The 10,307-nt window shown below is 38.5% G+C and overlaps 1 protein-coding gene across 3 annotated transcripts in view; it reads right to left on the reverse strand.

Moving 5' to 3' along the window:
- Nucleotides 1-488: 488 nt before the first annotated feature.
- The window catches only part of LOC101858128 (transient receptor potential cation channel subfamily M member-like 2), a 65,403-nt gene continuing 55,584 nt past the window's right edge, over nt 489-10,307 (reverse strand). For all 3 annotated transcript variants that reach the window (XM_013087495.2, XM_035972156.1, XM_035972155.1), the window contains 7 exons: nt 9,086-9,243; nt 8,503-8,591; nt 7,129-7,326; nt 6,008-6,113; nt 5,030-5,173; nt 3,870-3,983; nt 489-2,363 (listed from right to left, as the gene is read on the reverse strand). In XM_013087495.2, the coding sequence (XP_012942949.1) occupies nt 2,247-2,363; nt 3,870-3,983; nt 5,030-5,173; nt 6,008-6,113; nt 7,129-7,326; nt 8,503-8,591; nt 9,086-9,243 (926 nt within the window). In that variant the 3' untranslated portion in view covers nt 489-2,246. The remainder of the gene's footprint in view (nt 2,364-3,869; nt 3,984-5,029; nt 5,174-6,007; nt 6,114-7,128; nt 7,327-8,502; nt 8,592-9,085; nt 9,244-10,307) is intronic.

Raw genomic sequence — 10,307 nt, forward strand, 5'->3', positions numbered from 1 at the left:
ATTACAAGTACAAAGTTCTGTAACTATGGCTTAACTCTTTCCGGACATAGTTTTTTGGGGGGTCTAGACATAATTAACATGTGGCTCGATTTGGCTATGCAGGTGGTGTACAAAATAACTTCCTAAGCGTAACATATGATATACCAAATTGAAGGAAATAGAATGAGGAATACATCCCAATACGAAACAAGGATTAATTTAGAACATAAGTATGCATTAGAAGGGTTAAAAATAGCGATGGTGATGAGAAAAATAAATTTTGACGGAAAAAATAAATTCACCAAACATATGAAAGCAAATCAGCATAGCTATCTTATCATATACAGGCTAAGAGCATAATTCATAAATTTCTGAATGCGCAGCTTTATAGTTGAAAGCAATATTACAATTTTTGTTTGAGTTATAATAGTTATACTGAGTCCGGTTACATCATTTTGTTGATGCAAGACCGCAAGAACTAATTCACTCGTTTTTCCCCAAACCCACGTTTTGACAAAGTGAAACTAGATATTTTCGTTTCCTAAATCCTTTCCCAGGTTTTCAATAGCAATGAAAAGAAATGAAGGATCGTGTTAAAGCGAAACAAAACTGAAGCACCCTATCACAGCCGATGTATTGGTGATACGTTGGAAGGGGTGTGGACTCGAGCCGATATATCGGCGATACGTCCGGAAAGAGTTAACCACAAAATCATAGACCAAAAGAACAAACTATATACTTTTAGATAGGTAGTTTAAAGGAAAAAGTGTTTTTACATCTGAATCCTACAATAATTAATAATATGCCAAGTAATTTATACAGGATAGTCTACATTGCCTAAATGAGCTGAGAAGTGACCACTTGTTAATTGTTCTCAATATTTTTTCCCTCAGGATGTACATGACAACCTTGAATGGATCCATCCTGACCTTCACCTACTAATACACTTTCTGGGGATGTGTTCAGACATTAGGTCTATCAATAGATCTAGTTTTTGTACCATCCTAGACTGTAGACATAAAATATTTGTAGCTTTGAGATGAGAGAGAGAGAGAGAGAGAGAGAGAGAGAGAGAGAGAGAGAGAGAGAGAGAAGAGAGAGAGAGAGACATGTGGAATGCAAGAAAAGTTTTGTGTCCTCAAAGCAGGCTTTCATGGTGCGACTGGTAATTCAATAATGCACAAAAGGTAAAGTAACTTTCAGAGGGGGCCACACACAATAGCGTAAAGATTTTCGTCTGTAAATCTGTAAAACCCTGATAAATACATACTTAGGGAATGTAACAACATGAACAAAAATTTTTTTAAAAGATGAAGTTAAGAAAAACATTGCTTTTTGTCAGTGATTTTTTTAACCTTAAAGGCCTACCAATCAAACGACTAACATTAAAGTATCAAAAGAATACCCTTTGCACACAAAGGAATGGTCCAAACTTGCTATAAAATAGAACATGTATATATCATGTACATAAAATTAGTAATTCTCACATGGCTCGAGAGTCTATTTTGTATATAACAAGGAAAATACAAAGGAGTACGCTTAAACTGAATGCGCTAATATAAAACAGAATCCCTGATTTTTTCTTCGCTATTTGAGCAATCTCTCTGAACTGAAAACATGGCTAATCCAAACAAAAATTCGGCAGTCCCACACATTTCGCTTTAAGCAGACTCCAACGTATTCAAATAACAATACAATAACATGGTGAGAGGTGATGGTAACAAGAAACATTGACACAGAGGTCAGGTATTTTTACGACACGTAACTACAGCTCTACATGACTCTATGACAAAGGCACAAATCCATCACAAAAGCATCTATAATCCGTAGAACATCGAAGTAGATGAAATACTTCATCGAAGTAGATGAAATACTTCATCGCATTTAGCCAAAAGTTTTACTCTACGTGTTTTGCAAACAAATCACAGCCAAATGTGAAGCGCAGAATTAAAACTATGTCCTGCTTATGGTGCATCTATGCGCTCCGAATCTGCAAATACTCTCGCTTGGTACCTGTCTCCCATTCATAAATACCTGTACACTTTTTACCCAACAGTTTACCTTGACTAGACGCCAAAAGACACCAACCAGACCCCTTGCAAAACAGCACTTGCAGTCCTGCCAGTCAGACACAACAGTCATGAGGATACTGTAGTACGTCAACGATATGACTCATAACGCTGTTCCAAAAACTGCAGACTTCACATGGGGGGAGGGGGGGGGGGGGAAGTGACAGGCACGAGGAGGATTAAGACCATGAGACGAGGTCAAAACGCCGCCTGGTGTCTGTCAGCCACCAGCTTGAGGAAGAAAGAGTGGGCGCCATGAAGATTGGAGTGGCTCCCAATAGTCTGCCAGGTCACCAGTTCAACTTCATCACCAGCCTGGTAAGAAAAAAAAATAGAAAGAATAACAAACGTTGCCATAGAAAAATTTGTTATACAATATTGTGCTTAACAGTCAAAATAACGTGATGAAATTATAACAATCACAACAATATGATATTGTCTATCATGGCTGTCTTGATGGAGCATCCTCACATGCTTAACTTACACTACCTTTGCTATTTTCAGCCAGATTTTGACTCTTTATCTCTGGCAAGCCACTCCCAACGGCTCGCAGTCCTGTGCTGGTGAGCCGCAGCCAGCGGCTCAGGTACATTCCATTACGACGAATTTGACATCAAATTACTTTTCGTTAACTGCCAAAAACAGGCCTCTTTTACAGCAAGATCACTGATTAAATCAAGCTCTATCTAAATAGGTTCACTTGTTTGGATTTAAAGACCAATTTAGTGATGCATAGGTCAGTTTTAGATTTCGAACCAAAACAGGGCCCTGGCATAGTGGGTTTATCCCCTTCTGAGATAGAGAGTTCAGATCTTTTGCCATAACTACTATCTGCAAGACACCACAAGTGAGGCCTTACCATGCAGTTCAGCTACTTCAATATCACACAATGGACATGTTGGGGCGATTTGAAACAGTTTACAGTCTCTTTTGATGCTGTTATGACAAAAACTGCTCAAGGATTCTAGATCGGATGCTACAGCAAAATATTTTGGGTAAATTCATTGTTGTAAGACCAATAATGAGTGGTGAAAGAATGAATAATTTAGAAAGTAAGGCCATTATAATGCCAGAATTGTAAAACAATACCTGTGCAAACCAACAGCATCCCTTTGTACAGCGTCTGTCTTTGTGTAAACTCCATGTTTTTAAAAAAAAGCGTCTCAAAAAGATCACTTTCATAAGTGACTGTTTGACAAAGTTAGGAATTACTAACTGTGGACCAGAATGTATGCTTTAGTGTACTCTATCTTTAAGCTTCTGTGCACTAGATGCATTTCTCAGTGAACCATGGTGCAAATCTAGCAGTCGACTACAGGGAGTTCTGGTGCATATGTCCTGTAAATCTCAAGGAACCAGGGCTTAAAGGTATCAGCTGACCATTTGAAAATGGCTCAATATTATACACACAAAGAGAGAGAGAGAGAGAGAGAGAGAGAGAGAGAGAGAGAGAGAGAGAGAGAGAGAGAGAGAGAGAGAGAGAGAGAGAGGAAGAGAGAAGGAGAGGGAGAGAAAGAGAGAGAGAGGGGGGCGGAGAGCGAGGGAGACAGATAAACAGAGAGAAAGATAGATAGAGAGAGACAGAGAGAGAGATGGTTGTTGGTGCAACAAGTAGAACAGACAGTACTAAGAACTACATATTACAGAGGAGTTCAATTCAACCAATTAACCAAAATTCATTGGAGAGATCACTTAGACAGCGAAGTCAGCAAATCGTGGATTCTATTTTCTTTTCGTGAACTGTCATTTGTGGATTGACAATGTTTTGTTGAAGCAGACTCTACTGCATTTTGTGATAGCGACAAAAATAAACAAAGTTACCCTCAAGTTGAAATGATGTAGGATTTTCCCTTCAGCGTCATGGTAGTTCACCACCCGTGTTTCCAGCCAAGCATTGTCTGTGTTCCTTGGGTCATCAGCATAGCCATTGTATACCTGTAGACCAAGAGATAAACACTGTGAAGTCTCCTCTCAAATGGTAAAATGAGGTGGGGGGGGGGGAGGGGTCATAATCAGACCCATAGCACACCAGCAGGAGGGGCAAATTCTTTGGAGTCACACTTTAAAAAAGTATTAAAATGATTACCCTTTTTCAGTGACAGTGAAGGATGTGGTGTGTGATACACAATTTATTGGTTAGGGGTATAAAACAATTTCAATTACTATAGTAAGATCTAAAAAAAAAAAGGAGAACTAAGGTGGGACATACTACTTTTCTTTCGATCTGTGCGGGCTGTTTGAAGGTGTCACTGGTGGTAAAAGTCTCTTAAAGTGCATTGTAAACTATTTTTGGGGAGTCGACCTAATGTACTAATTTTTTTTAGAGAGTAAACCATTCTGTAATGTAGTGACATGGACTGTACATGTACATAGATCATTGATCAAAACAAAGTGGTCAATCTACCACATGCCCAACAATTTAACATCAAGCCCAATAATTGAGCGGTGTCATGATGAAATCAGGCGGTCGTGAAAATAATGAAATCAAAGTGGGCAGTTTTTACAGAAATTTAACGGGTGCTCAGCACCTTTTATGTCCATTTAAAAACACATTCCTGCATGAATTTTACAGGAAAACCGTAATTCATCCAAGACATTAAAAATGTAAATTTTCAGTTTCCAAGTGCACTAAAACGTTGGAAGTCATCAAACTTTGAAGGCAATTTTCCTGCTAAATATATGCCTACCTCCAATACAAGGCAACCCCCATCTCTATCAATAAAAAAATATCTAGATTTTTATTCTAGAGAGATGGATATTTGTTTCACCAAACGCAAAGCAGTTGAACAGGTTTTAAGCTTACACCAACAAACCCCGTATGCCCCAAAATTGACGAGCGCCTGATTCAACCATGTCGAGACACAGTTTACGCTTTCCCTCAAGCCCTGGAATTTATGAGTAGCTCCATACCCAACAATTCATGATTAACTCCATGTCCAACAATTCATGATTAACTCCATACCCAACAATTTATAATTTACCTCATGCCCCAAGGCTGCCAACTGGTCAAGTTGCGCCATGATTTCCCGTTTGGCCTCCGGATTGTCGAGAAGAGTACCATGAACGTCTTCGGAGAAGTCAGCCTTCAAAATGTTCCACGGCTCTTCTCCGGGAGAGCAGATGCCCTGAGCAGGTAATAAATTACAACAATGTTGTAAATGTATAAAAGCCTCAACATAACAATTTAAGGAGAACTGACAAACAGCAAGACTGTGAGGACAAAAATGGAGTCATTCTCTACAATAAGCTCCCAAAAATAACAAGAGTTGAAGAATGCTCCACTGAAGATTGAAACCAGTGTCATCCACATAGTAATCCTACATAATACCAACTAAGGTATCAGGGTATCCGAAGCCTTGAAAACCTGGCTAATATTGCAAACTTAAATGATTAGAACCCAACAATTGCAATTGAATAATGTGGTCATATTGGCTCGAATAAAGACAGAAAAATTTCACCTAGAAATTTAAACAGTTCTCATACTATCAAATTAAAGGATGCGTACACTGTCCAGTAAAATGACATGTAGCATAACAGTTCGTACATAAAAAATTTGAGCTTGAACTTTTTATGTACTGTTCTGCAATTTTACATTCATCGCTCAAGTCAACAAACAAAGCCACTAGAGAACTGTAATGAAAGTGTAAATGTAAGTGTTTTACACCCCCATCGACACAATTTACACAATACAGAAAGCTACCTACTTTGGTCCAGAATGTTGGGGCCAATTTGAACTGAGTGTTGGGACCACATCCCATTACGCAAAAGGAGATAGTCAATAAAAAAACTTGCCCACTTGGAAATCAAACTCATGTCTCCTGCATGAGCTGAAAGAGCTTGACCACTATACCACAGATACCCAATGCGGCATAGTGCCAAGGAGCGAAAAGAGTTTAAGAAGAAATGTAAAATAAAAATGAGATAAAAACGAATTTAAAAAATTAGTGTAGTGTACTGACCCCAGGGATGGACCACAGAGAGTTGTCCTTCCTCTGTACAGCCACAAACTGTAGCACAGGTTTCCCATCCTTCATGGCACATGTGCCGTCATCCAGCATTTTCCACCTGCAGAAAATTTTTTAAAAGAGGGTGGTTGTAGGACACCATTTGAGTCTTACTCTTATTCTTTCCATGGTAGAGACTCGACAAGACGTTAGTTAATCATTAGTTTAACTGGACTACTTTGCGCACGGGTGTCATGCAACTAAGACGCTACCCCCTCTTTTGTCTCAACTTGTATATAATATACTGTAGACTTTGTTTAAAAAATTAACATGAAGCTTCTTAACACATAATTCTTGTTACCACGAAAGTGTTTCAAATTCTTGTTTTCATATTTACTTTTCATTCCATACATTGCAATTTCCCTTTAAATGAAATCTGCCAAACAGGAAGAAATTCTCTGGTATTGTGAAGTTTGTCTTAGCAGGGTTTTACTATATATTTTGTTTTCTCCTCTACCGTATTAGCTGTTGGGTTGATGTGCTTCTCATTATTTGACCCAATGACAGAACTAATACAACAAAGGTGAGACAGTGACGAATGACACTAATAACGACAGTTAAAAGTTTGATTGTGATCTTTTAGGAGGCAGGCTGCTTGAACCCAGCCTGACAGGGTTAACACTTGTTGAGTGGGAGACAGTATCTCAGTAGACAGATCAGGATCCTCTATAAATTAATCTCCCACATGAGTATCAAAGTCAAACCTTCTGCTTACAATGGTCAAAATGCTAATCATTTCACTGTGGATTCCTGTGAGCGCAGTACTGATAGTCACAATTAATATTTTGCCGTCACTTGGCGTAGTAAAGCGCCGGTGATAATTATTTGTTCAAGTCACCTAGCGCAGTTCTGCGCCAGGCCCGAGAAGTTAGTGGCAGTCACTCTCCTGGCTGGGTGACCAGATGGGGTATTTTGCATTGCTGGCTGTGAGACTGCAAAGTGTTTAAGAACTATGATTACTATCAAATCAGAACAATAAAAACACTTCTTACAGGTGGGACAAAAGTCCTTTTAGATGAGCCAAAAGAATTGACCTTTCTTGTGTAGAAGTCAAACAATTTAGGAGGAGGCCTCACCTTGTCACAATAGGGTCCCCAGCGTGATTGGGGCCCCAACGGCCCAGAGCACCCCGCCCCCTGAGTCCGGTTCGACCAATGGGGTTGACGGGCAGGCCATCCACCACGTCGTACGGCTTGTACAGACTGACTCGGCTGATGCGACACTTCTTGTCGTACTGATTGAAAGGATACCTTTCTTTCCTCACCTCCGGGCTCCTAGGGAGGAAAAAAATGTTAATTTGTACCTACAAAAAAAACCCTCAGCTCAATTAGTTTGGAAATATGACCTTTATTTTGCTCATCTCAAAAGAGTTCACTTTATGGAAATAAGTAGGCCTTAATGTAAAACAAACTGACATATATTTCAAACTTTCAAAAGCAACTTGGGATACATTGAATATTCAATTACTCTTCAAAGTGAGCCTTGCAAATTCCTCGAAATACAAGTATCAAACAATCACTGAAAAGTAAATGTCTATTGACCACAGAGTTAGACAGATGTGAGCAGGCATCATGGTGAAATCAGGCCCTAGTCAAAATAAAGAAATCCAAGAAACCGGCATTTTCCCACCAGTATGACAATTTTTTATTGAACTTGTGTTTTTCGTTTCAACACCTTTTATGTTCATTTAAAAAAACATTTCTGGGTAGATTTTACAGTAATTGAAGGCTAAAAAATAATTAACTTTCATTTTCAAAAGGCTCTCAAGCTATGGCAGTCACCAAACTTTGGCAGCAATTTTTTCGCTAATTTTACCTCTGAAATCAGGTGACCTCCACCTCATTCAATCAGCAATATCTCGACATCTATTCAAGATAGATGGGTATTTTGTTTTTGGCCAAATGTAAGACAAATAAACAAGCTTCAAGACGATATTAATAACTCTATATGGGTCACAGCGTGGTGGAATCAGGCGCTCGTCAATTTTTGAGCATGTGGAGTTATTGGTATCAACTTAAAGCTTATTCCTTTGTCTTGCTTTCAATCAAAAGAATACATTTCTATTTTGAATAGAGGTCGAGATATTTGTGATTGAAAGTGGTGGGGTCGCCTGCTTTCAGTGATAAAATTAGTAAGGAAAATGCTGCCAAAGTTCAGTAACTTCAATTGCTTGAGAGTCATTGAAAACTGAAAAATTATATATATTTTGTGCCTTTGAGCAACGCTTTCCAGTCAAATACACATGGAAATGTGTTTTAATATGGACATAAAAGGTATAGAGGCAAAAAACTAAAATTAGATAAAAATTGCCAAACTAGAGGGAAAATGTTCAATTCTTCTATTTTATTATTTTGACGAATGTCTGATTTCACCACGCTGCCTCACATATGCCCAAAAATAGACGAGCGCCTGAATCCACTGTGTCGAGACACAATAATGATGTTGCTTACATGGCTAACAAATCCTCATCAGCGTATGCAGGTTGCTTTAAAACCTCCACAGATGTGTAAGTGGGCGGGTCATAGTCTGGAAACTCAATCTGTGAAATAGGCCAAGAACAGGAAAACTGTGAGCAATCACAAAGGGGTCCAACAAACTAAATAGCCCGAAATGTGGCTATGATTAATCCCAGGAAACAAATATAACAGATTACAATAAGCTAGATCTAGTTAAATATCACACTGAGTAGTGAAGAGGTTCTTATTATCATAGAAATTCTGTATTATAATGCACATATATATTACACACACATACACACACGCACACAAACGCACACACACGCGCGCACACACACACACACTCACACACACACACACATGCCAATAAGCTCTTCATTAAAGGTTCTCCTCAGAGTCAAAAGAAACACTACAGAATATTCTTTTCTCTCCTTCTGGAATGTCTGCAAACTAAAAGATTCATTGATACTATAGTATTGTAAATTCAATAGAACACAAACTTCTATGCGAGAGACATTCTCCTACAAATGTTTAGGTTGCAATTAGCCCATGAAGGCGTTCCTGTAGTCTAACTCACCTCCCACAGAACTTTCTCATCAGGCACTGAGAAGCGGGTGACATTACTGCCAAGGTACGGGGACAAACGAGACTTGTAGTGGGAGTTGATTTTCTTCTCCATCAAATCTTGCACCAGCTTCTTTTCCTTCTCCTCCTTCTTTTTCTTCTTTTTCTCCTCTGAGGACCCCAAAAAGATGCCAAGACAATAAAATTAGTTTATTTCTATTGAAGAATCAGAACTAGGTCTAAAATCAAGCCTTTATTGACATTTCTCAGAAAGGTTCTTGTGAATTTTATGCAGTTATCAGGAAACAGCTTCTTACCCTGACAAACATAAATGATTCACAGACATCAGTCTTTCTAAAAGGTTTTACAATGCTAAGGAATAACTAGATATATTGTCTTTATGATGATAAGTAGGTACTTTAACATCAATAAATACTTTAAGGTACTGCTTTGGAGATAACTCATTACTTTAATCAAACGAGGCCCTCTGTTGCTGTCACTTTTTCGTAATGCACTGTGTAGACTAAACATATTATGGTAGACATTGGACCCAGCGCTATACACATTTCACATTTTAAAAGACAATCCTGACGAAGAAAGGTTACAGGCCTGCCAAAACACACGCACTTCTATGAAATTGGGGGGGGCGGGGGAGACTAAGCACAAATTGCACCATGCGATACAATTAAATTGAGATACAGTCAATTTCTTTTTTTGTGTTTCTTAATTAATTTTTTTTTAGTTACTACTGTACAAATAAGGAACTAAAAAATTTCAATGATACCATCACTGTCTGAATAGTAATTTCTGTTATACAAAAAAAATATGTATATAATGTAGTTTGTTTCAGAAATACTTTTAAATTTTGTACTTGAGAACCAAGGACAACTGCAAACAGTGGTATCTAAAAGAAAAGCCCAGTGTGTAATTTCTTGGTAAAACAGACTGAGACCGACAAACCATCTGTTTTTAGAGATTTTTTTAATGTTAAGCTTTAAAATCCCATAAGGGAATACAGAAACCTTTACCAAGACAGTGCACTCACATGACCATATGCAGTTGCGAGCCCCGTAAAACTCTTACTAAAACATCACCGCATGACAGATATGCAAAGAAAAACATCACAGTGGTGTAGGAGGAGGGAGAAAGCTGTGCAGATGTTTGAAAAGATATTATAATGACAATTGGAGAAGAAAGGAGGGTGGGGGGATTGGGTTGTGAAGACATGATTTTCG

Source organism: Aplysia californica, unplaced genomic scaffold, assembly GCF_000002075.1.
Source record: "Aplysia californica isolate F4 #8 unplaced genomic scaffold, AplCal3.0 scaffold00594, whole genome shotgun sequence".
NCBI lineage: Eukaryota > Metazoa > Mollusca > Gastropoda > Aplysiida > Aplysiidae > Aplysia > Aplysia californica.